Source organism: Tigriopus californicus, chromosome 2 (genome assembly GCF_007210705.1).
Source record: "Tigriopus californicus strain San Diego chromosome 2, Tcal_SD_v2.1, whole genome shotgun sequence".
NCBI lineage: Eukaryota > Metazoa > Arthropoda > Copepoda > Harpacticoida > Harpacticidae > Tigriopus > Tigriopus californicus.
Genome location: NC_081441.1, coordinates 12912364 through 12935074, shown reverse-complemented (window position 1 = coordinate 12935074; position 22711 = coordinate 12912364). Strand labels below are relative to the sequence as shown.

The 22711-nt window shown below is 43.6% G+C and overlaps 4 protein-coding genes across 5 annotated transcripts in view; 2 read left to right on the top strand and 2 right to left on the bottom strand.

The window, feature by feature from the left end:
• The window catches only part of LOC131893662 (NAD(+) hydrolase sarm1-like), a 29127-nt gene extending 10197 nt beyond the window's left edge, over window positions 1–18930 (bottom strand). Inside the window, exons 1-2 of one of the 2 annotated variants that reach the window (XM_059243767.1) lie at window positions 18774–18930; window positions 12620–12748 (exon numbers count right to left, since the gene is read on the bottom strand). In XM_059243767.1, coding sequence (XP_059099750.1) covers window positions 12620–12642 — 23 coding nt within the window. In that variant the 5' untranslated portion in view covers window positions 12643–12748; window positions 18774–18930. Of the gene's footprint in view, window positions 1–12561; window positions 12749–18773 lie in introns of those variants that run through there. The other variant, XM_059243765.1, reaches the window with a different exon arrangement.
• On the top strand, window positions 8832–16932 carry LOC131893656 (protocadherin-like wing polarity protein stan). Its single transcript, XM_059243760.1, has 2 exons — window positions 8832–14093; window positions 14164–16932. The coding sequence occupies exons 1-2, from the start codon at window positions 9393–9395 to the stop codon at window positions 16876–16878; spliced, it is 7416 nt and encodes a 2471-aa protein (XP_059099743.1). The 5' UTR covers window positions 8832–9392; the 3' UTR covers window positions 16879–16932.
• LOC131893658 (protein Skeletor, isoforms B/C-like) lies at window positions 17228–19749 on the top strand. Its single transcript, XM_059243762.1, has 3 exons — window positions 17228–17742; window positions 17803–17985; window positions 18052–19749. Exons 1-3 carry the CDS (start codon window positions 17432–17434, stop codon window positions 19643–19645), a joined length of 2088 nt encoding a protein of 695 aa, XP_059099745.1. The 5' UTR covers window positions 17228–17431; the 3' UTR covers window positions 19646–19749.
• A 36-nt stretch (window positions 19750–19785) lies between these two features.
• Window positions 19786–22492, bottom strand: LOC131893660 (vacuolar protein sorting-associated protein 26B-like). Its single transcript, XM_059243763.1, has 7 exons — window positions 22300–22492; window positions 22021–22170; window positions 21674–21906; window positions 21438–21602; window positions 21209–21352; window positions 20969–21143; window positions 19786–20900 (listed from the first exon to the last, which is right to left on the bottom strand). The coding sequence occupies exons 1-7, from the start codon at window positions 22300–22302 to the stop codon at window positions 20124–20126; spliced, it is 1647 nt and encodes a 548-aa protein (XP_059099746.1). The 5' UTR covers window positions 22303–22492; the 3' UTR covers window positions 19786–20123.
• Between the last annotated feature and the right edge of the window lie 219 nt (window positions 22493–22711).

Genomic DNA, 22711 nt, shown 5'->3' with positions numbered 1-22711 from the left:
AGAGGAATATGGAGTGATTGTGGGACGGCCTTTAGCCTGGACCGACCCGGAAGGCGAAGAAGATTATGTGCGACAATTTGAGAATGCCCGACAGGCCTTTCGGCAAGCGTATGGTATTTGCGACGGCGACCTTCTCTCGTCAAGAGTGATCATGAGAGTACAAGATTTTGGCGCTAAAAAGCGAGACCAATTCAACAATATGTCTGACCTTCAAAAGGTACTCATGAATAAATGTACCCGCGATGATCTCGAGTCGATGCTTCAAGAGCACGAAATCGTCGAAGCCTTCAAAAGCCCTCTCCCAAGTCAAACCAATATTGACCTTCCATATGAGAATTGGATCATGCATATATCAAATGAACCGATCACCTATCAGGAATTAGTTATATTGGGTGTCTATGATCACGCCGTGGAAGTCAGAAAACTGGAAGTCATGGAGGACACCCCAGCCAACATATCCACCTTTCTCATGAAGGCCTTAAGCCTAATTTGGACAGGAGGCATAAAGTCAACCAAATTCCCTCACAACAAGCACATCACCGATACTCACTTCCAAATGGCTCGAGTCGCTTACAAAAAGCGAACGGCAGAGAAACTTTTAGCAAGCAATGAACCCTTGCCACGACCTCTTCCCACTTTTACGTGCGAAATCTGTGGCAAAACCATTACGGAAAACGCGCACTTCACCAAACGGTCTATGCACATGCGAGACCACAAAGCCGAAATGTTTCAATGCGACTGTGGCATTGAATTTAAGAATCCCAAAGAAAAGCGCAATCATTATTTTGTGGTCCATGCCAAGTGGAAAGTGGAGCAATGCCCACACTGTTCCATGTTAGGCTCTGCCAAGGCCGTCGCCAAACACATTGCTACTTACCATAAAGGCTTCATGTGCGACATATGCGGCAAAGTCCTGCCCAACTCATTTCGCATGTTTTCGCACAAGAAGATGGTTCATGAAACCGCCACATGCAAAGACTGTGGGGCTACTTTCGTGGGCGTGTCCAAATTGTATTACCATATTCGAACCAAGCATCAAGAGCGGGTCCTCTACCGATGTGATCAATGCACTGTGGCTTGTTCCACTCAACAAGCTCTCAAGACCCATTGGAAACGAGCTCATGGCTCGGATCAAGATCGGCCCTTCAAGTGTCGGGAGTGTGGGAAAGCCTTCGTAGAGAAACCGAAGCTCAAGTACCATCTGATGAATACTCATATTCGTAGTCGACCATTCGTGTGTCGCTATGAGAACTGTAAATCTGATTTCAATGACTTGTGCAATCTCTATGCTCACGAGAAGAAAGTCCATGGAAAGGTGAGAGGCCAGGCGCCTTCCATCAACGAGTTTGTCACCGATGAAAAAATGTACGAAATGGGAATAATCGCAGATTTTGCTGCTGTTCCACCACAGTCCCAAGTTATCCCGAAAGAGGAAAAATTCGACAGCATGCCAGAATATCATAATTTGCAGTAGTTACCTCGAGTGGAGAAGCCTTTCGGAATAGAAATTCTACAGAGGAAATCAAATCCGTCTTACCCTTTGTACCTAGGTGGGCAACTTTGGAACACTTCACTGACACTTTCTCACTCGAGGTTGACTGGAAGTGTAATGTGACTGGCTCTCTTCGTTTGCATTTTAAAATGTAGATACAGGCTGGTTCATGCAGTGCATTAAAAGCTTGCCCATAGATGCAGGACAGTAGATTTCGTAGAGACGTAACAATTCACGCACGTGGCCATGCTACCCTGTGTCCGCCAAAAAGTCTGACGAGCGTTTCAACGACTTAATGTGTCCCTGAACTTTCTCATGAGGGGTGGAGAAAATTGGGTCTTTTGACTCCTGAACATCTAAAACACATCAAGGCCAAGTGTCAAGTAGGATCGGAGTTTTTGGGCGTACTTTGAGACAGAAACATGCCATTATTCCCGTAACCGTTCACAAAATGAATAGAGCTGATAAATGACCCAATGTTCTCTTCAGAACGTTATTCTAATTTCAACCGCTAGCTGGACTCACACAAATTGGAAAATGCTTACTTCATTATTTCAATTGTAAGCCATCAGTTTGATAATAATTACTATAAGAAGCAACAAACATTTGGTAGCCTTAAATTACAGGGTGTGTAATAAGTTCTCCAATCTGAAAGGTATAGAATCGTAAGAGGTGGGAAGGTATTATGCAATAGAATGTCTTATGAAGAATTGAGGCTCAAGAACATTTAAACAAAATATAAGAAGTTTCTTCTATGTAAGTTCTTCTGCTTTGATGGCAACTCTTCAATATCTAAGGATGTCCCTCTACTGCAGCTTGCAACATCATACATACTTGGGAACTTGATGAATTGTCTCAAGGATTTTTTTGATAATTCAGAAGTACATTTTGTTCTTAGACAATTCTTGGACGGCCAGTATCACTTCCCACGACTTTATACAATTTAATTCCACTCAATACTTTGTTCATTGAAAATTTCAGGGACCTTTCATCTCCTTGTTGCATTTCTCCCAAACAAAGATTTCCAATCAGTCAGTTTGAATGTCTTTCATGTCCACTGATAAGTTTTCACAAAATGAGTACACGAACCTTTCATGCTGATAGAGAGGTCTCAGGCTCAACTTAAAGATCGAAAATGAATCCCTGTAATTTGAGTTATTCATTGTCCTAAAATTCATATTGCAGAACTTATTACCCAGCCTGTAAATATTTGGAAAAAAATGCAATATTTATGAACTTACGGCACATGAATTGGATCTCGATTCTGTTTGATTGTTACGTAATTTCAGTTTGCCCTCTGAAAATCTGTATTGATTTGAGATTCATGAAGCTCAATCAATGCCCACGTTGACAGCAGCAAAAGACTGATAACTTAATTGTAGATTTTGTTTAGTCATTTCATTTCTAGTTATAGTTTCATACGAGAACGATTCAGGTTCAAAATCGGCATTTTCTCTTCGGACGAAGAAACATACATAAAAGGTTTGCAAAGGTCTCGTTTAGTTTTATATCAAAAGAATTAGATTTGCCAATACCAATGCCATTGATGTGTATAGCATTGATTCAAGTCCATTTAAGTAATGATCACCAAAACATTTACGCATATTTAGCAAAGACAATTTTGTTTTGCAAAATGGTTTCGAACCATTGGACAGCTTCACTTTTATCATGATATCTATTTTTAAAATAGTTAGGTTTAAGCATGTACATTTTTCATGGGTATCCAATCTGAGGTCCCCTTACTATTTGGAAGAACAAAGCGAGATTAATCTTAGAACTTTAACTGAAGACTTTAAAAATTGAAGTCATCTACATAAGTGTCTGAAGTTGTTCTTGATTTACAACACCAATACATGTGCATAAGGTACATTCAGGAATTGTTTGTGTTAGGACTTTGAATTGGGCTGCTATCATATCGGGGAGCGATTGCGTCTTCACTTGTGATATATTTGTATTGTATGCGATGAATTTCATGGCATTTGTACCAACCGCTAATGTTTAAACACATAGACTGAAGTCTTTTTGCTACTCTTCTTTTCTTCTGAACTTTCTCGAATGCGGCGTATGTTGAGCTCATTGTAATTAGGACTGTTAAATCACACCGTCACCTTATCATAGATTCATTTGCCAAAAGGTTTGTAGGATCACAAGAAATCTGCAATCTCCTTGTCATTACTCAGCGGCGTTGTTTCATATTCAATTATACATGGCGACTTATCCTAGCGTCAGTTAGCGCTTAAGCAATTTTTTCGTGTTTTGACTCAATTTTTATCTCATTTTATGAGGTGCCAGGTTAACAAAGTACTTTTCAATTTCAGTTTCTTCAGAGCTAAGAATAGGTAGACTCGAAAAAAAGAACAACAAAGTACTTAGAGTGGAATCTAAGTCAAAATTAGTAATATCTGTGAGCACCAATGTTTGTTGTCCTCTCTTTGGCTCCATCTATTGATGAAAAAAACAGAGTTCAGCTTGATACTATCAAGTGAGCTTCAAAAAGAAGGAGCTTATTCAATTACCTAATTGCTGATTTTTTTTTTTTTGGTTTGGTTTTTCACGGGCTTTTCTAACCGCTACAGGGAATGTAATCCCCAGTACTATTAAAATGAAAGATTATAATTCGTCTATTTTATACCTTTCAATTTTTATATGATATTTGGTCTACCAACGAATTTGAGTTGGCAGACCGAGCTAATCCTTGAATGTAGGGTTGATCTGGAATGCTATCTAAAAATTTGTCCAAGTCTGACTTGAAAGATGCTACCGGATCAACAAGGCCTACGTATTCCTTACGGATATTAGAGGGAAGCAAATTAAACAATGAAGGAGCCCGAGAAAGAAGAGATGTGGACTTCATTGTTCGAACTAGCCTGGATTCTCGAAGACTTGAAGGTGCTCTCAAAACGCACATTAAGCCTCTACGGTCACTAGAATTGACCCTAACCCTGGGTTGGGACAAAGCTCATGGATACTTTTGAAAACGTACAATATCAGATACCTTTCGTACCTTCTCTGAATACTGTACAGTCCCAACTTTTTAAGCCTCTCCCAATATGAGAGCTCACTCATTCCTGTGATGTTCCTAGTGAAACATATTTGGACTTGTTCGACCTTTTGCAAACCTGCTGAACTCATTGAGCCCAAATGGGTGAGGCGTATTCAAGATGTGGCTGACAATCGACTTGTACAGAGTTAGCATCGTGATGCTATCTCTGGACTTAAACGTGCGATATATCCAACCACACATTTGAAAAGCCTTACCCACCTTCAGCTGGATATGCTCATCGAACTTTCCATTATTTTGGAGGACTACACCTAGATCTTTCATAGATGAGACCTGCTCAATATCTTTACCTCCATTATTACGAGTGGAGTATTTAAAGGAGTTGACCCAAATGTCATTGAGCGGAATTTCATTCCGTTCAGGGCCATATTACTCTCAGTTACCCAAGAGTAGATTCGATTTAAGTCCTTTGCAAGGCTACTGGAATCTTGGCCATTCCTAACAGAAACTAACTTTGTATCGTCAGCATAAGAAGAGAGACTGGCAGTGATACTAAGCTTTTGAAGCGGGGCAACGAATATTATAAACAAGAGGGGCCCTAAGATCGAACCCTGGGGAACACCTGACTTGACATCATGTATGTCACTAAGGGATCCCTCAACCTTAACCAATTGCTTCCTACCAGAAATGAAACTTTTTAACCAATTGAAAAACCCTGCCTTGGATCCCAATTTCATGGAGCCTGTTAACTAAAAGCCCATGATCTACCTTGTCAAAGGCCTTGGCAAAGTCGAGATAAACTACATCAACTGATTCATGACTCTCTAGTCCCTCAATAACCCGCTCAATATGTTCAATCAGTTGGGTAACCGTGCTAAAATGTGCTCGAAACCCATGCTGGCTAGAGGAAGGACTTCATGAATATCAAGAAATTCAACAAGTTTGAACTTCATGATCTTCTCAAACACCTTCGCAATATTCGAAGTGAAGAGAAATCGGCCTGTAATTACTGGGGAGCGACTTATCTCCCCCTTTAAAAATTGGAACAACATGAGCTAACTTTAGTGAAGATGGAAACTTGCCCTGATCCAAGATGCAGCGCATCAAGTACGAGAAAACAGGAGCGAGAACCAGTGATTTATTTGTTTCAAAATGACAGCTCTGTAAAGCTAGCTGTATTCAAACTTTTTTTAGCGTGTGTTAAAGAAGATAATTTTTGCCCTTAAAGACATTTTTCGCGTGTTCGCGTGAAAACTTCGATGGACTCTGTTTTCAAACTCTCAAGTAGGATTTTTTTTAATCTTCAGCTGCCTTTACTTGATTACGATGTTTTTGATCTTGGTCTACACTTCAATAGCTTTTTATGAAAACCGGTTTTCAAAAGTTTAATCTTGACTCCCAACAACGCAAAGAAACTAACATTAGCAGGGTGGGCAATTTTGAGAATTAGCGTGACTTTTGGAGACCAAGAGGACAAAAGTGTCCAAAAGTGAACAAAAGTGGGCAGAACGTGTCCAAAAGTAAGTACAATTGTCCAAAAGGGGGTTGACGAGCAAACACTTTTAAATCATAAAAAATGTTATTTCTTTACATAATCTAGATGTTAACCAGCACAAAGAATCAGTAATCAATAAAATGTAAGCTTTCTTAAAATGCAGAAATATTAAGTAACAACTAGCCTTTTCACTAACGTTTTTAATATCCAAGATATACACTAAAATGATTTTTTGAGATCTCAAATCATTATCTTGATACAATCAGCTTCATAAAGTCAAAACAAATATCATTAATTTGTTTTGAATGTAAAAAAGTCAAAGCCACACTACAATCACGGCAATTGGTGGCTGGGTAATTTTAACCAAGATTAAGTCTTAGATTTAAAAAAAAAGCTTAGAAGCTGTATATCAAATATCCAATAATACTTTTTATATTTGTAAGGAGTACATGAATTACACTGTTATCATACATTCAAAAACGAAAATATATGTTTCCTTAAAAACATAGGAAATTTTCTCATTTCCTGACATCAAACACATCTTTAAAAGTTCAAAAATATGTCTAACAATATCTCAAGTAACTTGCTCATGGGAGGAAGACCATAAATATAAGAAAATATGTCATTATTAAATTCAAGCAATCGGTAAGATGTTCAATTTTTAGTATTATCACTTTTTAAGAAGAAATCCCAAATGACTGTTCATTTTAAACAAAAATATTGTTGCAAAAAAGTTCATAATGTGTAAAAAATGAAGTTATATCACTAGAATATAACATTTAGCAATTCCAGTTTTTGAATGCTTTGCACCAGCTGTATTCTACTACAGGGAGGCTTTGCTCCTTGCTTGCTTTCTAATCTAAGGTAAGAAAAACAGAGTTAAGAACCTGTCTTTCAAATATCTTTTTTTGGGTATGTTAGAGGCATATGGCAAAGGTTTTAAAGACTTATTTTGCTCTTGGAACCATCAATGAGCAATTTTTGAAGTAAAGGATAGGTTTTGTGTTGAATTTCCTTTAGATTTGTAGTTTTAAAGGTTCGTATTTTTGGACACTTTTGTCCACCCTTATTTTTCGACACTTCTGAGCTGGGGTGGACAGTAGTGTCCAAAAAAGAAATGCCCACCCTGACCAGCAATAGGATATTTATCTAAATGGCTTGTGGTTGAACAGTAATTTACACTTATAAGTGGACAGAAAGTAATTTTCCATTCATTAAATTCACCCTTTTATTGTTTAACGAGTAATAAGTTTATTCACATTTGGGTTTACTGTTTGAAGATGAGCACTGGCAAGCTTTTGCCCTTCTCTTCAACACAATGATATTATAATGCAACTCACGAAAGTTTTTTTTAAACCCCATTTTCATACACTTTGTGCGAAGAAGGCAACGGCTATTGAATAAAGAGCTATTCTTCTACTTTCCTCCTTTACTCAAAATTCAGTACAGTCCATCCATTTCCTTGTATGATCATCTCACCTTCCATGTAGTCAACAAATTATCATACACCGGCATTCGACGACTCAATTGGATGGAGTTACGGTATTTTTTTGCGTTCTACGCCCCAAAATATGAACATTCAACAAATCGACGATCATCACTTTTTTTGCATTTGATCATTCCTGACCTATTCATTATTTGTTTCCCAATTTGACCTTTCTGCAATCGTAACCGGGCCACAATGATTTAGCATAATATGAAATTCTTCACATTTCTGTACTCTTTTTTACATTTTTTGCCGCTCGATTAGCTCTTGGCTCTTTTCATTACAAAATCAAGTTGAGTTTGAACTCTACCCTTAGTTGACCGCTGATAGTTTGGGGTTTCCATGACCCATATTGCTTTTAAACGCTGCTTAGACGGAACAAATGTGTCTTCTTTTTAATCAGCCATCATGACGTAGATTGCATCCCGCATGTCGTAAATAAAGCGAATCAAATCGATAAATTCTTTGGCCGGACATTTCTAGTCCCGAGAGTGCTACAGTTGTACTAGATTCAAGGAATGGAACGAATAACAAAGTCGATCCTTAACAGCTTGGAAATCGCTTTTTCGTAGTAGGAGAAAGCTACCTTCTGTATGCTCTAATCTGATAAGACAGACTTCATGTCTGGACAAGGAACGCGAATGGGATGGCCTTTAAAGCCTGGAATCGAACAGGTGAATTCAAGGCTGGAGGAAAAGAACTTCAAGACCTTGTTTCATTCCTTTGAGTTGCTCATTAGTTCGTAAGATCGTCTGAGAATTTTCTCCCGTCATTTCACGCCACAATCTTCATAGATCTTTACGCTGCGTGATTTGTCACGGATGATTTGCCCAGCTGCGTTCAGCTCGGAGATTTTCATTAGTATTTAGTTTTTCCACAGATTCATCATCATCTTTCTCCAGGTGCCATTGCCATTTGGCCGTTAAGCATTGGCGAGTTCATGAAGCGAGTTAGAAACCGGCATATTTGTTGAATCATGCGATCTGGAAGCGCCAGAAATCCGTGGGAATGAGGCCCTCCCCCCAAAATGACCATCCGTTACCCAACCAATCATCGTTAACAACTGAGGGGTGGAATTGCAAATCAAATGATATCAATTCGGCGTTCAGGTTCATTTGAATAATTCTCCATGGTTGATCGAGCAAGCCAGAGTCTCGGCTGAGAGTAACTGGACTCTCTTTGTGCCTTTGTCAGGCTAATGAGTCGTCCAATTCTCTCGCATTCGATCTTCGATTCGGGGTGAATGGCATTTCACTCCCAAGTTCCAACTCTCAACCAACCACCTTTCGTTGGCATCACTATCCGATCCAGCAGCTCAAAATCGTGTCGGACCTTGCGCTCCCTTCTCCCCAAATCCGGCGGCATCCTGTCATCAAGCAACCGTGGGCGCTTTTTCTTCCTCTCGGACAGTATAATCAAAGATGTGGGAGAAATGGATTCGCCTGGTGTGATGTGCCAAGGAAGGTGCCACTCTTCACATCCTCTCTCTCCTTACATGCTAACTAACCAAGCGAAGCCGAGGGAAGCTGTGAGAATGCCAAATTGGTAGTGGTGCTCTCACCCGCTCCACCACCGCCTCTACTATGCACCACCTTTCAGCCCTCGGTGGTCGGTAGCCTGACTGGCAAAGATGTTGTAAAGGTGGTTGAGGCTTGGCTTGGACTGGGTGAGAAGGAGCGAGAGGCCAGGTAAAAGAGCATGCCAGGTGAAGATCTCACTCGAGTAAAAACGAAGAAAGAAGCCCCACAAGCAAGTACCAACCACCAACCAACTTCTTCTCCTCCGCCCAAAACTGCCTAAACCCCTCACACAACCCCTTGTGCCTTTGGCAAGCAACAAAGTTTAAAGTGCGGCCATTCCATTGTTGGGACAGTATTTATCGATTTGAAAGCTAGTGTGATGATCCGGCCTTGACAAAATGGTCAAGACTAAAGCCAGTGTGTTAGTGGCGACACTTCTGGTGCAATTTGCCGTGTTGGAAGGCCTGAAGTTTCCTCAGGATGCTTATCAAGTGTCAGTGTTGGAAAATGTGACCCAGAATGCTTTGTTACTCAACCTTCACGTGGACCATGTCGTCGGGGATGTTTTGTATGAGATGCTTCCCAAGAAGGATAGCCGGTCGGCTCAGTTCTTCAAAGTGATCCCTAATAATGGATCCGTGATGACTTGTGCCAATCTGGACCGGGAATTCATGGCCAGTCACGAGTTTTCAATCATCGCCAAGAGTGGGGATCGGACAACCTCGACCATCTTGTCTATCAAAGTACTTGATATCAACGATAATCCACCAATCTTTGAGTCGGACTATTACAATGTGTCCATACACGAAAGCACCGCGGTTGGAACGTCTTTACTGACGTTTCAAGCCACAGACTTGGATGAAGGGGACAATGGCAAAGTATCTTACAGTATCCTCAGTGGAGCTGGTTCCGACCATTTGTTTCAGGTTGATTCGGCCACTGGAGTGCTAGTCCTTACGTCACCCTTGAACCATGAGGTCAAGTTTGAGCATATTCTCACCGTTTATGCCAAAGATAACGCAAAAGACCCAAGAGACGTTCAAGTTGCTTCGGCCAAGTTGTTACTGAACGTGCTGGACGACAACGACAACTTCCCCATCTTTGATCAAGATGACTACTCGTTTGACGTCTTTGAGAACAAAACTTTTGATGACAATCCATCCGTGGGCAAGGTTTTAGCTCGGGACATGGATTCCGGAAACAATGCTGACCTGAGATATTCAATCATTGGCGGCAATAACCATGGGAACTTCAAGATTGACCCCGAAAACGGGGCAATTTTCCTCTCGGGTCCTTTAGACAGAGAAGGTCTCACAAAGTACAACCTTCTAATTCGTGCACAAGACTCTGGCAATCCTCCCAAATCCAATACCACCAATGCAGTCATCAACGTGCTTGATGTCAACGACAACCCTCCTTCGTTCCCAACCGGTGAATACTACCAAAGCATCTCTGAAAATGCTCCAGCTGGCTTCTCCTTGATACAAATCAAGGCCTTTGATCCTGACCAAGGCAACAATGCCAAAATAGAATATTCCATATCCAACATTGGAGATGTTCCTTTCATGATAGAGGCTAACACTGGGTGGCTGGTAACCGATCGAAAATTGGATCGGGAGAAACGTCAAAACTTTCATCTGGATATTGAGGCTCAAGATGACGGAATTCCACCCATGATTGCCACAGCTGCCATTCTTATTGATGTCATTGACGCCAATGACAACGATCCTCGATTTGAACAGAAGGAGTACATTCTGTCAATTACAGAAACGACTAGCATTGGCAAGACCATATTGATGTTGAAAGCTCTGGACACGGACGAGGATTCTTCATTGCGATATGAGTTGGTGAGTGGGAACAAGAGGAATCGCTTCACTCTCTCCACTAAGGACAATTTTGGCATCCTGTCAGTGGCCCAACCATTGGACTTCCAGCAAGAAAACAAGTACATCTTGACGGTGAATGCTGTTGATGAGGGTGGACGATTTGGTACATGCATGGTCATCATTGACATCAAGGACGCCAATAACCATGCGCCTAGATTTGAAAAGACTCCTTACTTTTCGGATGTGTTTGAAGACACTCCCATGGGATCCACCGTTCTCATGGTGTACGCGTCAGATAAAGACTTTGGTGACAATGCAGCCATCAAATACCGGTTGAAGTCCCCAAGCAGATATTTTAGCATTGATCCCACGTCAGGAGCAATTGTCATCACTGATAGACTCGATCGCGAATCCAAATCTACCCACGTGTTCACTGTGGTTGCTTCAGACCAAGGCAACCCTCCCCAACAAGACTCGACTGATGTTGAAATCTCCGTTATCGACGTGAATGACAATGAACCAATTTTCAGGAAACAGAGTTATTCAGGATCTCTCTTGGAAAATGCACCGATTGGCACCAAAATCCTCCGGGTTCAAGCGGACGATCCTGATGAAAATGCCAATGGTGAAGTGTCGTTCTTTTTTGCTGAGGATGTTCCAGATTTTGTCATTGATCCACATTCAGGAGACATTCGATCCAGTCAGATGTTGGATCGGGAGCAGCGTGCTTCCTACAATCTAGTTGTTCTGGCCATGGATGGTGGTGAGCCTAAGAAGACCTCTCAAATTGCGATTAAGATTGACGTCATGGACATCAATGACAATCCACCTGTGTTTTCCAACGACTCTCTGGTTTTCCACTTAGCCGAGAATTCTCCATATGGCACCAAGATAGGGAAGATCTTTGTCGATGATCCTGATAGCTCCGAGAATGCTCAAATTTCCTTCTTTATGCTGAGTTCGCCTGACAGCGAGTTCTTCTATCTTGATGACTTTGATCGAAGTGGGGGAATCTCCCTCTTCGCTAAACGCGACTTTGATTATGAATTGGATCGAAGGGAGTTTAAGATTGGGATTCGAGCAGAATCACCACCATTGCAGACGGATACAACTGTCACCATCCTCCTCGATGATATCAATGACAACGAACCAGAGCTCAGAGACTTCCATCTTGTCTACAATCTGAAGGACAACGAATACTCCTATGAAAGCCTGGGAAAGATCCCAGCCCATGACCCTGATCCTACATCGCAACTGAGGTATTCCATCACATCAGGGAACACCGCCAAACTCTTGATTCTCGATGAGTTCACTGGGGAAATCCGTCTCTCTCCTCACATTCAAACAAATATCGATATCGTCAATGAGATTGGTGTCATGGTGTCGGATGGACAAAACGAAGCCCGAGCCACTCTGTTCTTCCAGATGAACCGCATCACTGATAATATGCTGTCGAACTCGGTAACTCTTCAGGTGGTCAATGTAACCATTCCAAACTTTCTTAATGTCTACATGGAGCACTTCAAAGAAGCCTTGGTTATCGCTGTTTCATGCAAGAAGGAAGACGTGGTCCTTTTGGGGATCAAAGGTACACAAGAAGATAGCCACGTAGTCAATGCAACGTTTAGTATTCGACAAGAATCCCATTTCAACAACGTGTACATCTCTCCAAGCGTAATCAAGCAAATGATCTATCTTCAAATGGGAATTTTCAAACAAATCTCCAGATTGGATATATTACCTTTTTCCGATGATGTTTGCGTGAAAGAGCCCTGCTTGAATTTCGAACATTGTCTCACCGTTCCAAAGTTTGGCAGCACATTAGAGATCTTTGAGGAGCCCAATGTGCGCTTCCGATCCATAGAAACTTTGTTGACGTATTCTTGTTTCTGTCCTTCTGGTTTCACTGGTTTGACCACCCGGTACACCTGTGACACAAAGATCGACCTTTGTTATTCGAGCCCTTGTCAAAATGGTGGGATCTGTTCCGCCACCGAATCTGGTTACTATTGTGAATGTCCCAGGGGATTCCGAGGACAAAACTGCGAAATAGAGGACCTCCCTCCAGATCTGGATTGCGATACGTGTTCTGAAGAATGTAGAAATCTCACGGCAAAAGCCAAAGCCTGTCCTGGTTCTGTTGACAACTCCCGAGGGTTCCAAAATGGATCGTTTCTTGCATTTCCTGGGATCACCAACAGAGTCGAGTTCAAAATCTCCCTCAGTTTTGCCACTTTGTTCAAGAATGGCCTTCTTTTTTACAACGGCCGTCTGACTGACAATGATGACTTTATCAAGTTAGAGCTGTTTGACGATGTTCTATACTTCCAATTCTCCACCGGGAATTTCAAGCGCTCAGTTTCTCTCACTTCTGAGTTTGGATTCTCCAATGGCAAGTTCCATCAAGTAGAAGTCCAATACAGCTCTGGGAACGCGAGAATCTCCATTAATGATTGTGACACGAAACTCTTCACCAAATATGGACCCAAGATTACGAACCAAGCTCAATGCACCAACGCTACTAATCCTGACCAAAACCTACTCAAATGTGGATCTTTCTTGAACCATTGTCCCAAGTTCCTAGATCTCAATGGCCCACTTATGATGGGAGGACTGCCCTTATGGATCTCTTCCAAGACGAGCATGACCTTTTTTAATGGCTGTATTCGTGACATCTACGTTGACGATGTGCCTGTTCCAATGGACTCTGCCCTTTTGGGACAACGAGTCTCCAAAGGCTGTTTGCAAAAGAAGGACTTTTGCGTCTCAAGTCCGTGTCAAAACGAAGGGATTTGTTCCAATCGATGGAATGGCTTCAATTGCCAATGTCAGGATGGATTCACAGGAAAAGAATGCTCCAAGATCCCAGCTAAATCGTACGGCCTCATCCGCAATTCCGGACTACAATATGAAATTGGATCTGAACGCATCAAATACCCTTGGCACCATTCTGTGTCATTCAAGACTAAATCTGGAACTGCCAAATTATTGCAAGTCAACATGGACGAGAAAGTGGTTTCACTCTTAAAATTGGTGGACGGACACGTGTTTTATGATTTCGGGGGAAGTACTATGCTCAAACTCCAAGACAAAGTCAACGATGGGTTCTGGCACAACTTGGAAGTCAAATGGATGCGAAACGAGATTTGGGTCAACTTGGATTATGGAGCCTTGGAACAAACAATCAAGACTGAAGCTAACGTAGAAGGCAAGGTCGTGACCACCGTTGTTAACGCCATGCCCTTGCAAAACTTTATCACCGGATGCGTGAGAGTGAGTACTCAAAATTGAAGCCAAATGACAATTCCTCAAAACTTTTATCATGTTTCTTTTTTCCTGCTAGGATTTGACAATGATGGGACAACATGAGAGCAACTTAAAGATCTTGCGCCAAGAAAACCTCACAGACTGCTCCTTGACTCCTCTTCACGCAGATTTGACCAAGTGCTCCTTGGAAATGGAGGGTCAATGTACTTCTTATTGCTCTTTGGAACTATGCCACGAATCAAGCACTTGCCTGGAGGACAGTGATGGGTACAAATGTTTGTGCAGCTCGTCCCGGGACACTAAATTAGACAAGTATTGCTATCCGACCTTTGTACAATCAGTGTGCCCTCGGCATTGGTGGGGAACCCCTATTTGTGGTCCTTGCAATTGTGACACCACCAAAGGGTTCAATGAAACATGCCACTCGTTGACGGGTGCATGCCAATGCAAAGCGTTCCATTTCTACTCTGTGACTGATGACCTTTGTCGCCCTTGTGACTGTAGCAGCCTCGGCTCCATTTCAAGTGAATGCGATGCCAAAACCGGCCAATGTCAATGCAAAAATGGAATCATAGGTCGGCAATGCAACACTTGCGCCAACCAGTTTGCTGAGCTTTCCGCTACAGGTTGCGCAGCGGTTTATGGATCGTGTCCAAGTGAGAGGAGAGATGGGATCCGATGGGAGCGCACCGAGTTTGGAGCAGGCTCCCAAGAGGCTTGTCCAGACTCCTCTCATGGAAGAGTGGTGCGAAACTGCTCCACTTCAGGGTGGGAGGAACCAGACTTCAGAGGCTGTACACATCGAGCATTATTGAAGCTCACTGGAGTGACTGTTATCAACGACTCGACCCTTTTCATCCACACCTTGAAGGACGCCATTCCAGAGTCTCCGGAACGAATCTTCAAAAATGACATTGAAATTGTCTCCTCTATGCTAGAGAAGATCATGGCCAAGGAGAAGAAGCTCATTGGTTTTCAATTGGGACATCGCCGAGATCGGGACTTCTTGGAGAATTTGATTGAAATGTTTGCTTGGATTTTGAGCCATCAAACCAATATTGCAGACTATGTGAAAACCATTCTTGTGCTTAATGAGTATGGAACCAAATTGGCCACAACCATGGAAGACACTTTGACTAAACCTCAAAAAGTAATTCAGTCCAATCTCATATTTGCCTTGGACAAGGCCCCCAGTTGCAATCTTCAAGACAAGAACCAGTCGCCTTACGTTGGTCAAGATAACATGGGATACTCATGGGGAGACTGGAAGACCTACTTTTGCATTCCAAAGAACCAGAGCGCCTACCAATACACCACTGTGCAACCATTGAACCACACCATCTTAACCAAAGATGTTATGATGCCGTCCATTCGGAAGGATTCCTACCTCACTTATTTCTCGAACATCGTCTCGTTTGTCCGATTGCTCAACAACTTCGAAAATGATGGCTCTTTTCATCATATTTTCAAGGGTAAAAAAAGATTCGGGCGGAATCAGCTCCATTGCGCACTTTGGGAGGAGGAACTTCGCGTTTGGAACTCTCTTCCATGTGAGACCAGCGTAGAGGACGAGGATGCGTTGGGATTCTCCAATGTCCATTGCCTTTGCAGCCCTCACAAAGAAGTTATTGTGGTTGTAGAGGAGCACCTCAAAAAGGGAAAGATCTTCTTCACGTATGAACAAGAGGGTATTCAGTTCTTGGTGGTGTCAGGGGTGTCTATCCTCCTATTGGTGTTGTCTCTCATCTATTTGGTGTTCTTTGGCTCTCGGACACTGAACACGACTCACATTGCGATTAATATTATTACCAATATTTTGATCTTCCAAGTCGCATTCATCCTCTCTCTTGTCTACAATGATGTCTTGTCGGAGAGCATGAGCTTATGCAAGCTGATCGCCATCGTGTTCCATTACACCAGTATTGCCATGTTCACTTGGACCTTCATCAACTCCCTTCACATCTACCGAATGATCACCGAGCTCCGGGACATCAATCGAGGACTAATGCCATTTTACTACGCCATCGGTTTGGGCGCCCCTGCCATCGCTGTTCTTCTTACAATGGGTGTGACCGGTAGAAGCTATCATAGTGCACAATTTTGTTGGTTTGACTTCACGGGAGCCGCTATGTGGGCAATGCTTGGTCCTGAGATCCTGTTGGTGTTCTTTTCCATCATTTGTACCATGAAAAACATTCGCACAGTGGTCAACACAACAAAAGGCATGAGCGACTTCCATCTCATCCGAAGGCGTTTCTTCGTCAATCTTGGTCTCATTCCTCTCATTACTGCCTTCCATGTTAGCTCTCTGCTCCTTCTCAATCAAGGGAGTTTGTCAAATAGTGTTACCTCAATTAGTTTTCAAATCATATCTGTGATAATTGCCGTGTTTGTGGCTTATGGCTTCGTGTATTACGAGTCCCAAGCGAACACCAAACATTCCAGCCGAACCTCACCTGCTTCCAAATCAAGTGGGGCAGTGAAATCGGCTTTGATCTACACTCAACCCCACCATCACCCGGTCTCAGAGGTGTCTGCTATGGACAATCTCAGTCGAAATATTTCCGTGGCCTCAACCACGTCCTATTCTACGACATCCCAGAAGAAATCGGGGACGAAAGACATTTATAATTGTTACTACACCGACTCAGAATCGGACTTGGATAGGAGAAGCATTCAGCTCGCCTCCAGTCATTCAAGCGATGAAGACAACCCAATCCCACCAAGCAATGGGCATCATAGAACCTATGAGAATCGCCTCGTGGTAAATGACAAACCCAATCATAGTTAATCAAAGTCATCATCACTAATGCCTTATGTTAAAATCAGTAATACAAAATCTGCGTTTGAATAGAATTGATGTTCACTTTTCTTTCAAGCAATTAAGGTGGAAGAATTTAGGCTCTCGTCGCTTAGGTAAGAAATGAGCAAGGTCTACCTACTTCGGGAAAAATAATCCCGTTCGCTTTTGCGGTGGTTCTTCAAGGCGCGCTTCTCGCTCCGCTTTAGAATTCCAACCAGCCTCCATGCTTCCACATATATTGTACGGTATTTACCTGTACGTAAAAGGGCTGGACCACCACCACCCGTCCAACTCCCAAGCCAGCAGACAGGCATCAAGTTGGTGCTTTGATTGGTAGAGCAGAGTTACCTCCATCACTCCCTTTTCCTCTGAAGCACTTTCCAGCTTGTCCTGGTGTCCTTCAATTATTACCTTGGAAGCTTCAGTGAGATTGGTGGATGGAGTAATCTACCAACGTAGTGAACCCATCCATGCCTCCTATTGCCAGCTAAAGCCAAGTTTGGACTACATTTTGAGTTTTTGAACGATTTGCAGTTTCAAAATGAAGAGGAAAAAATCCATTTTCCCCTTGTGCTTATCATATCTTCTGGTCTTGGGCGTGGTGAAGGCTCAATTTGGATTTGAAGAAGAGGACGAGGGCTACCAGGGCAAGCTCATTGGAACCTTCAACTCATATCATCATCAAGTAAATGGAAAAGTGTATGCCGTGGATGAATATACCATTCTCATTAAGGATTTTGTCTACGACGGGAACGGTGAGGATACCTTCTTTTGGGCCGGTGGATCCAACAGACCTGGGCCGCAAGGATTTATTGTCCCAGACGAAGCAGGAAGAACTAATGTTCTCAAAAGGTAAGCAAAGGCTTGCTTGGTTAGCTCAAACTGAATTGATCCATTGCCCATTTTCTTCAGGTACTTAAATGATCTCATTACTATCACTCTCCCGGACAAGAAGCGAGTGACAGATATCAAGTGGTTTGCCGTCTACGACCTTTCTCTGCACGATACATTCGGTGATGTGTTCATTCCAGAAGACTTTGAGCCACCGGGAAACCAAATCCTTAGTGACATATTTGGTCGAAGCAACGGAGTTCGGTATGAAAGAAATGATGTCGTAAGAAAGTATTAGCAATTTCCACGACCTGTAAACTTGCATTTCAGAGCGGAAAGTGTGGTCGTAATGGACTCCAAAACCATAAAGCTTGAAGGGTTTTCGTATGATGGACTTGGGGGCGACGTCTACTTTTGGGTTGGAATTGGTCCTCAGCCCTCATCTAAAGGGCATCAAGTTCCAGACGAGCTGGGATATTTCTCCCCTCTTCGGAAATACGATCAAGAGGACATATACCTCCAATTACCAGGCGAGAGCACCGTCTTTGACATCCGCTGGTTTGCCATTTACGACAAGGCCAATAAGCGAGATCTCGGCCATTTAATCATACCCGACGGATTGAACGTGCCACCCTCTCTGGTAGATATTGTGCATCATGAGACCACTTTACCCAACTGTGAGATGCTTCACACAAACCTCCTCATTGCTTGGTCTACATTTGCACCTTCCATTACCATTGAACTAGCCGCAATGATTGACGAGAATGACTATATTGGCTTTGGGGTGTCCGGAGAACAGGGGAAGTCTGTCATGTTAGGGTCTGATGTGGCCGTGGGGTACATTGATGGTTACTTGGGTCTTGTTGACGACTATAACATCACCGCTAAGTCTCCGTGCAGTGGAGTTTTGGGCGTCAAACGGGGCGTGTGCCGAGACAATGTGGTCAAGGGGAATGACAACAATCAGATTCAGACCCATGCCAGGAAGGATGGAGTTACCACTATCACTTATCGGAGAACCTTGAAAACCTTATCCGACCCAGGGGACCTACCTTTGAATGAAGATGGTGATACCAGCATCATATGGGCCCTTGGAAAATTGGCGCGGAACGGCAGAAATTTGGAGCCCAGCTTTCATCACACCTATCCCAAGCAGCACGTCACGATCAACTTTGCCCGGACGGAGAGCCAAAACAACTGCAAGCCATTCACGAAGGACAACCGAAGCAAGACAAAGAAGGAGATTTGGGGGCCTTTTAGGATTTTCGACCCCACCCTGCGTTCCTTTGATGCTCGCTTAGGTCCATCAGGACTCTCCAAAGGTTACACTGGAACCACAGGACTGCCATCTGTGGGTCTGGCTTGGTACGTGAACGGCTACATGACTCCCGAGCTCTACTTGAGGCGGGGTCTCACGTACGCATTTAGAGTGGAGGGTGGCAACGATCCATACTCTCCAGACTACTATCATCCGTTCGTCATCACAAGTGATGCCACAGGAGGGTTCGAAAGATTCTCCGATGAGCAGAAGAGTGAGGTGCGGATACTCGCCGGAGTAGAGTTCACTCGGCGGGGAGTGGTCCGAACCACGGCCTCTGGTCGCCTCTGTCTTTGGAAACACCGACCCGGAGAGGACCGACGACTAGATGACAATTACTTAACGTTCGAGCGGTACCGTAATTCGTTGCAATTAGAGTGCGAAGAGGGAGAGGCAGCTATCCTGGAAGTTACTCCCAATGTCACTTGGCCGGATGTTGTGTATTACCAGAGCTTCACACACCCTTACATGGGATGGAAGATTAATATCGTAGACAATTTCAATTCGCGATATTTGCTCAATGGAAGCGTTCGGGTTGCTATCGTTCCCGGAGCTTTGGCGTGCTCTTGGATAGGTTTGCTCATGTGGCGAGTAATCTACAACTAAGTGGGTGGATAGGACCGTCGCTAAATTTGTCTGTGATGTCACTGTTATCCTTTGAATTGCACTAGAATGTTCGTTGAAAAAAGAAATAAAGAGTGTTAAAACCATACCATTTTCACTAAATAGGAGAGCCAAAACAAGTGTTTCGTCTAAAAACTTTATATATTTTTTTTATTCCAATAGATAATGCGTCGTAGTAACATAATTATTAAAAATAACCATAAAAATCATTTACTTTCTTCATTTCGTAGCAGTAGGGCTGTATGGAGGGGAAAGGGTATGAAGTATGTAATTACTTGAAAACCGCGTCGCATGGCAACAAGGTTTCATTTTTAAAGACAGGAGGGGGGGGGGGCCTATTGGTTGAAACACTAGCGCTGAAAAGGGTTGGGAAAATATGAATGGCGAAGACATTAAAAAACAAATGGAACATGACGTGTAGGGTTGCAACGAAATACGTGACGGATTGTTGCGCACGGCTTCATGATGGGACGGGGTCTTCCTTGGCCTTGGAATTCGAATCAGATGGAACGCCCACTAGATCATCCACTGAATTGCTGTTCTCCTCTTCAGAATTGACCATGTCATTGTTATCACCACTCAAGTCCACGTCGTCATTCATCGGAGGAGGACTCTCCCTAAATTTATCCGGCGATGGCTGCGATGTTGACGGGTCCTTTTTATTGGATGATTGTTGGTCTTGATCTGTTTGCTTTTCCTTTGGAGGCTGCTTCTGGGATTGGTCCTCCTTGGGTGTTTCAAGTTCAGGTTCGATTTCTATACTTTCCACTTTGGGTGGGTTTGCGGGGAGCACTGGTTCCGTTTCTTCTTTTGGAACCATCTCAGATGTTTCTTCAACGACGACTCGTTGTTCCTCTGGTCTAATAGGTTCGGGTTCCGGGGCGATGGGCTCATTAACACGAACTTCTTGGGCCGAGTCCGGCGTCGATACTTCAGAGGTTGGCCGTTCTTCTGGAATGGGAGTGGTGCCTACGGGTTCTTCGTGAATAGGGGGCCCAGGAAGCGCGGACGCTCCTTGGGAGTGGTAGATTCCACCCATCACACCTTCAGTGGCACTGTTGGGACCGGTAATGGGCGTGTTGGGCTCACTGGGCGTGGGGGCGGTTCTGATATTCTGACTGGGCATGTCTCCAGCAGAATGACGTGCCATAGCATGAGGCAACTGGTGAACAGAATTGCTGGCACTCGGCGGGAAGTTTTTGCGCATTCGCTCACCCTTGCGCCATAGTGTAATTTCCTAGAAAAGAAGAATCCCCGCGGTTGATAATGAAGTTCATATGATCTTGTCGGGAATAACTTGATTACCTGCTGCTTGAAGTATCGCCTTTCTTCCTCATCAACCAGAACCAGATTCAGATAATATTTCACAGAGAATTTCTTGTTGATATCCCGCATAGTAGGGGTAATATCATAGCCGGCTAAAAATACGCGGATGGGGATGGACTCGCCTTTTACCGGAGCTCCATCCATAATTTCGTATCTGCGAGCAGAGGAAACAATTCGATTTTACTCGCTGAACCCATTTCGGTGTGCGTCATCACTTACTTGGCGATGTTCTCATTGTCATTGAATGTATTCGGTCCAGATCCTGTCGTCTCACGTTTGATAATGGTCACTTCCATGTGCTTGATCTTGATTCGCACCAGAAGAAAGTAGATCTTGCCCACAATCACATCTTTTAAATGATATCTGGACGAGAAAACAAATGAAACCCCTTGGATAGTAACCCACCTCCTCAAGATAAAGCCACGCTCGCCTAACCCAATCATCTTACTTGCTTTTATTGTATTCAAACTCAATGTGAAGGCATTCCTCAATGCCCACTTCCATCTTAATGGGGTTGTTCATTTCGGGATAGGTAGCCAAGGTGTGCACCAACAAGTCCATTTCCTTCGTCATATCAGTCAGTCGTCGAACCACGGTCACACGCAAAAAGTACCTGCAATCCAGCCGAGAGAGCCATCATTCAAAGCCAGACCTGACTTGACTTCTTCGAACTTGAATCTGTACCTGAGGCGGACGTTGGCCCCCGTGTAGCATTCGTAAGGCTTTTCCACCTGGTTGAACTCGAAATCAAAGGCCGTGTTTTGAGTCAGATCACCGGGTCCGGCCAATTGTTTGACGAGGGAAAGAAACTCGTGATGATTGCCACGATCGTAATACAACTCGATTTGGCCGATGAACTCGATCTTGATGCCTTGATGCTCGAGCCGGTTCGTTTTCCGATGCAAAGTGACGTTCACCTGAGACGGAAAGGCCATTTCATAACTTGCATAACAACAACAATATAGACAGACAGACATGTGTGCAAATGGGTGGGGTGTATCCTCAAGCAGAGAGCGAGAGAGCTGGCTTACCTTTCCCGTGACGGATTCACCGTCGAAATAAAGATAGTGACGTTCCTTGCGACCATTCTCATCCTTGATCTCGGCCATTTTCCGATCCTCCTGACCATCCAGCAGGATGTCAATATCGGCATTGCCGCCGAAACTCAGGCCAAAGAAACTCTGCAATCAATCCATCATCTGACTTCACTCCAGTCCCATAAACTAAAACCATTTTACCATTTTCTCCTTTACTGGACTTGGACTGCAAAGTTGAGTCCGAGCTCATGCCATTTCATGGCCGACCCTTACCATATTGAGATGGGACTGGGGGCAACGGGTGGAGATGTATTGGACTGTATGGGCGTGTTCGGATCAATCCTAGGGGTTCATCACGGATCCTCCCCTTTGTAACTTCGATCTATTTCTCTCCCTGCTGTCTGTTCAATGCCTCAGAGTCTCAGACACCTGAAACGACTCCACTGCCGATGACTACTTTGGCCCTGCCCCGAGAAATCCGGCAGTTCGGCTGGCCCGTTCAGCTGGATTCAGCTGTTGAGAGGATCCCACTGGCTCTTCACTTGAATGTTGTGGGGGGATCATCATAGATATAGATGGGTGGGAGGAGAGACATAGCAGCCCGTTAGCCCGATGGTGGGTGACCGGTGAGGGGGGGATCTATCTCAGACATGGATGGAGTTGGAAGCAGCGCTGCCAAGTGGTA

Bases quoted from the DNA above. Each gene is read 5' to 3' on its own strand.
- LOC131893656 (XM_059243760.1), top strand. From the start codon at position 9,393: ATGGTCAAGACTAAAGCCAGTGTGTTAGTGGCGACACTTCTGGTGCAA. The intron at 14,094-14,163 runs GTGAGTACTCAA...TTTTCCTGCTAG, and splicing joins TTATCACCGGATGCGTGAGA to GATTTGACAATGATGGGACA.
- LOC131893660 (XM_059243763.1), bottom strand. The intron at 21,353-21,437 runs GTAAGATGATTG...TTTCTCGTCCAG, and splicing joins TTTGAATACAATAAAAGCAA to ATATCATTTAAAAGATGTGA. The intron at 20,901-20,968 runs GTAATCAAGTTA...CTTCTTTTCTAG, and splicing joins GGCGATACTTCAAGCAGCAG to GAAATTACACTATGGCGCAA.
- LOC131893658 (XM_059243762.1), top strand. From the start codon at position 17,432: ATGAAGAGGAAAAAATCCATTTTCCCCTTGTGCTTATCATATCTTCTG. The intron at 17,743-17,802 runs GTAAGCAAAGGC...CATTTTCTTCAG, and splicing joins AGAACTAATGTTCTCAAAAG to GTACTTAAATGATCTCATTA. The intron at 17,986-18,051 runs GTATGAAAGAAA...CTTGCATTTCAG, and splicing joins GGTCGAAGCAACGGAGTTCG to AGCGGAAAGTGTGGTCGTAA.